Here is a 5,475-nt window from a genome sequence, read left to right on the forward strand (position 1 = left end):
TCATCCGGCTAAGAGACCCCACCTGCTTCCCAGCCAGGCCCCAGTTTCCTTTGTCTACTCATAACCTCAGGGGACTAAAGCCCATCATTGACCGTCTCAGAGGACAGGGTCTTTTGATCCCCACGACTTCCCCCTGTAACACACCCATCCTTCCTGTTCGAAAGGCTTCAGGAGACTACTGGCTAGTGCAGGATCTCCGCCTGATCAACGCGGTGGTGGTCCCTGCCCATCCACTTGTCCCTAACCCCTACACTCTCCTTTCTTCCATACCTCCCAAAACCTCTCATTTTACCGTCATTGACCTCAAAGATGCCTTTTTTACCATCCCACTCCACCCCGACTGCCAATTCCTCTTTGCTTTTACCTGGACTGACCCCGACACTCAGCTTACCACCCAGCTCACATGGACTGTACTCCCTCAGGGGTTCAGAGACAGTCCCCATTACTTCGGACAGGCTCTGTCCCGAGACCTGGCCAGATGCTCGCTCCGCCCTAGCACCCTCCTCCAATATGTAGACGACCTGCTCCTTTGCAGCCCCTCAGAAAAAACCTCCCGACAACATTCTGCAACTCTTCTTAATTTCCTTGGCTCCCAGGGTTACAGAGCCTCACAATCCAAGGCCCAACTGACTCAGACTTCTGTTGTCTATCTAGGCCTCAAAATCACCCCTACCACTAAGGCCCTGACGGCAGATCGGTATAGCCTCCTCAGGTCCATCTGTCCTCCGGCCAACGGAGACCAGATATTGTCTTTCCTAGGGATGGGGTTCTTCCGACACTGGGTCCCGAACTACGCCACCCTGGCCAAACCCCTATATGCCGCTGCTAAAGAGACTCCCACAGGACCACTGTCTTCCCCCACTGAAGTGACTAAGGCCTTCCACGCTTTACGCTCAACCCTATTGGCTGCACCCCCTCTCTTTCTCCCAAATCCCAACTATCCACACCATCTATACACTGATGAAAAGGGAGGGATAGCCTTTGGAGCCCTGGTGCAACCGATTGGCCCCGAACTGCTGCCTGTTGCTTACATATCCAAACAACTTGACCCCACAGCCAGGGGATGGTTCCCCTGCCTGCGGGCACTAGCGGCAGCAGCAACATTGTACGCTGATGCTAAAAAGCTGATTCATGGTCAGCCCCTGACCATCTTCTCACCTCATCGCCTTGGCGATCTTTTAGCCTCTAGATTTCTCTCTGACCTCAGCGAATCCAGGCTCCAGCAGTTTCACCTGGTATTTTTGGACAATCCGCAAGTTTCCGTGAGTCGTTCTCCACAATTAAACCCGCTTTCTTTGTTGCCCTCCCTCCCCCTCTCCTCAGAACCCCCAGCCCACTTATGCTCAGAGGTCCTTGAGTCCCTTATGCAACCACCTCACAACCTGTTTTCCGAACCTCTACCAGATCCAGAGCTAACTTTGTTCGTCGATGGGAGCTCAAAGCGAGATCCTGATGGAAACCGAAGGGCGGCTTATGCTGTGGTAACCACCCGAGAAGTCCTGGAGGCTCAGCCCTTGCCACCCGGGACGACCTCTCAAAAGGCTGAACTAACAGCCCTAACTAGAGCCTTACACCTAGCAAAAGGAAAAAGGGCCAATATTTACACAGACTCCAAATATGCCTTCTTGATTGCCCATTCTCACGCGGCAATCTGGAAAGAGCGGGGCTTCCTGACCACTAAAGGATCCCCCATCTGTAATGCCCCCCACATTATTCGACTGTTAGATGCCTTATCTCTGCCCAAAGAGGTTGCTATCATACACTGCAAGGGACACCAAAATACTCATGACAGTGTCGCTCTGGGTAATAATATGGCAGATCAAGTGGCTCGACAAATCACCTTACAACAAGCCCCCGAGCCCTTGCTGACTTTGAGATCCACCCTCAACCCAGATTATTCCAGCGAAGAAGCCAGAGCCTTGCTGGCACAGGAAGGGGCTCAGAGGCACCCGTCGGGATGGATACTACTCCATAATAAACCGATGCTTCCTGAGCGCCAGGCTAAGGCCATAATATCCCAAATCCACAATACCCTCCACATCGGGCCAAGGGCTCTCTTTTCCTTTCTCAGCCCTGTCTTTTCTCCCCTACATCTCAGACAGACCATATATGCGGTCCACCGCTCCTGCCTAACCTGTGCTTCCACCTCTCCTCAAGGAGGACTCCGACCCCCACAGGAGACTCACCAGCTAAGGGGACATATGCCCGGACAAGATTGGCAGATAGACTTCACCCACATGCCCAGACATCGAACCTACCGCTATCTGCTGGTCTTGGTGGATACCTTTTCAGGATGGGTCGAGGCCTTCCCCACTGCCCGAGAGACGGCAGCGGCGGTGACAGAAGTCTTGACGACCCATCTCATTCCCAGATTTGGGTTGCCAAACTCCCTCCAGTCTGACAATGGGCCTGCATTTATCTCACAGATCTCCCAGCAGGTGGCTACGGCTCTGGGCATCGACTGGCATCTCCACATCCCCTATCGGCCCCAATCGTCAGGCAAAGTAGAACGGGTGAACGGCATCATCAAGACGCACCTGACCAAGCTTGCCTCAGAACTGCGGCTGTCTTGGGTCGACCTCCTTCCTCTGGCGCTCACTCGCATTCGCACCACGCCACACTCCAAAACAGGTTTGACCCCTTTTGAACTGCTCTACGGCAGGCCCTATCTCCTGACTCACCTCCCAGAGGGAGAGGCTCCCCCACTTGCGGGGTACCTCCCCCTCTTCTTCCTCCTACGATCCTTGCTGAGAGAACACGCAAACCGGGTCCTGCCACAACCGACAGACGACGAGGGGCCAACTCAGCCTCTGGCCCCGGGAGATCAGGTACTGCTAAAAACCTTGAGTCCCCGCCTGCTACAACCTCGCTGGACGGGGCCCCATACTGTAATCCTCACCACTCCCACGGCAGCCAAACTGCTGGGACACGAGCCCTGGTATCACCTGACCCGGCTCAAACGAGCTCCCCCGGGTCTCCCAGAGACAGGGGTAGCCCCGGCCCAGGCCCCTCCTCCCAATCACTCCTACCGCTCCACCCTCACGGGGCCGACCAAACTGACCATCACCCGAACCCCTCTGTTGTCAATCCCAAAATAATTGGGGGACCACACCCCGATATCCGATGCTGACCTGGCATCACCCGCTGTGGCTGCTAACAATCACAGCTCTGGCCATACTTTTTGCCATTGGATTAGCGGCCGCGGCCCCCCGCGATTGGTCCTCCACTCTTCGACTGTCCCTGGCCCTCACATACCTAGCCATCTGCTTCCTACTCCTGAGGTGCTATTCCCTTGGGACACCCTGACCTGGTTACCAGCTCCAACCCCACGAGACCCACGGGGCTGGTTGTCCGCCACACCCCCTTCACCCCAACCTCAGAACAATGCGGGACTCTCTACTCTGGGTTACTCTGGGGGTACTGGGGGTCCTGGAAAAAGGGGGGCACACCTACCAAAACCCCCACCAGCCTTTTCAAGTCACATGGATCTTAAAAAATGGAGAGACCTACGAAGAGCTAAACCGGACCACAGCCACCCAACCGAAAGATAAGTGGTGGCCGGACTTATATTTTAACCTTACAAAATTAATCGAACAATCAGGATACTCCAAGTGTAGGGTCAGGTCTCTCGGGTTTTATGCCTGCCCGGGACATCAGCGAGAAAACATAAAAACCTGTGAGGGAATGGTGAGCCGCTACTGTAAATCCTGGGGCTGTGTCACTTCCAATGATGGGTATCGGAAGTGGTCGGTGACCAGGCCAGACCTGATCAATATGTCCTTCACGGGTCCTCTTCCAAAATCAGATTGGCAGGGACGACCCTCCAACCCAGGGCAATGCAGCGACCAGATCCGACTATCATTCACACAGCAGGGACGGACTGAAAATAGATGGATTTCCGGGCTGTCCTGGGGGGTAGTGATATATGATACCTATGGTACGGGAAGCAATAGTGCAACATTGTATGTTCAGCAAGTCCTACAACCCGCCCAGACCCATGTTATGGGGCCCAACCAGATTATTACACCCCCCCGCCCCTCACCACAAGGGACAAATGCCGCAAATGTTGTGACCTCGCCTACCCCTACCCCCTCTCTTCAGCTAACCCAGACAGACCCACCAGAAACCCAAGAACCCCTGTGGGCCTTGATCAAAGAAACCTACGGGGCCCTTAACCACTCCAATCCTAATGCGACTCAATCCTGCTGGCTTTGCTACACCTCACACCCACCTTACTACGAGGCCGTGGGTTTAAATGCCACCTACAACTTATCCACTCTCTCTAACCCACCACAGTGCTCTTGGGGAGACCGCAAGGTGGGCCTTACCATGAAACAAGTATGGGGTTCGGGGACCTGCTTAGGCACGGTTCCTACAGATAAACAAACCCTGTGCGCCCAGACTGACAATGACACCAACTTCACCGATAAGACCTACGTTATTCCCGAAATCGGGGGGTGGTGGATATGCTCACGGACTGGGCTGACGCCCTGTCTCCATTTGGCTGTCTTCGACCAGAGCAGAGAATTCTGTGTCATGGTAGTAGTAGTACCCAAGATTACATACCACCCAGAAGAGGTCCTCTACAACTTTTGGGACCAAGATACCCCAGCTCCCAGACATAAGAGGGAGCCTGTTACAGCTATTACTCTAGCAACACTGTTCGCCCTGGGGGCGGCCGGAACGGGCACGGGCATTGCTTCCCTGACTACACAACATCAGGGCCTAATCACCCTGAGAGTCGCCATTGATGAAGACATTGCAAGAATAGAAAAGTCTATGATGGCCTTGGAAAAATCCCTAACCTCTTTGTCAGAAGTGGTGTTACAGAACAGATGAGGCCTAGACCTGATTTTTTTACAACAAGGGGGCCTCTGTGCAGCCCTCAAAGAAGAGTGTTGCTTTTACGCAGACCATACAGGGGTAGTGAGAGAGTCCATGGCCAAAGTAAGAGAAGGACTAGAGCGCAGAAAGAGGGAACGGGAAGCCCAGCAAGGGTGGTTCGAATCATGGTTCCAAAACTCCCCCTGGCTGACCACCCTGCTCTCGACCTTAATGGGACCACTCATAATCCTCTTGTTGCTCTTAACTTTCGGGCCCTGTCTCTTAAATAAGCTCTTGGCCTTCGTCAAACAGCGGCTCAACACGGTTCAGCTGATGGTATTGCGACAGCAGTACCAAGGGCTTCCAACGGACACTCTGTGACAAAATTAACGGCAGATGCTCCCTGTCATCCCGGCCACACCCTACCCCTCGCCGCCCCCGTTCAGCAGGAAGAAGCCAGAGAGAACCGGCGCCCCTTGTCCTATAACTAAAAGGCCGGGATGAAAGGTCGGGGCATGCCCCCGGGAAAGTGCTGCAAGGCAAATTCCGGAGGCTGGCTAAACTTCCAGGGGCTGGCCCCCTGCAGCCTGGTCCAATCAGGTACCAACACAGAGCCCTCGGACACTGACCACCGCTGTAGCCCGTGCTTTC

At 54.4% G+C, this 5,475-nt stretch overlaps 1 protein-coding gene across 1 annotated transcript; it reads left to right on the forward strand.

Annotated features, from left to right (window-relative positions):
* The first annotated feature begins 3,384 nt into the window (after nt 1-3,384).
* On the forward strand, nt 3,385-4,839 carry LOC122706418 (MLV-related proviral Env polyprotein-like). Its single transcript, XM_043921560.1, has one exon. The coding sequence runs from the start codon at nt 3,385-3,387 to the stop codon at nt 4,837-4,839; it is 1,455 nt and encodes a 484-aa protein (XP_043777495.1).
* The last annotated feature ends 636 nt before the right edge of the window (nt 4,840-5,475 follow it).

Source organism: Cervus elaphus, chromosome 2, assembly GCF_910594005.1.
Source record: "Cervus elaphus chromosome 2, mCerEla1.1, whole genome shotgun sequence".
NCBI lineage: Eukaryota > Metazoa > Chordata > Mammalia > Artiodactyla > Cervidae > Cervus > Cervus elaphus.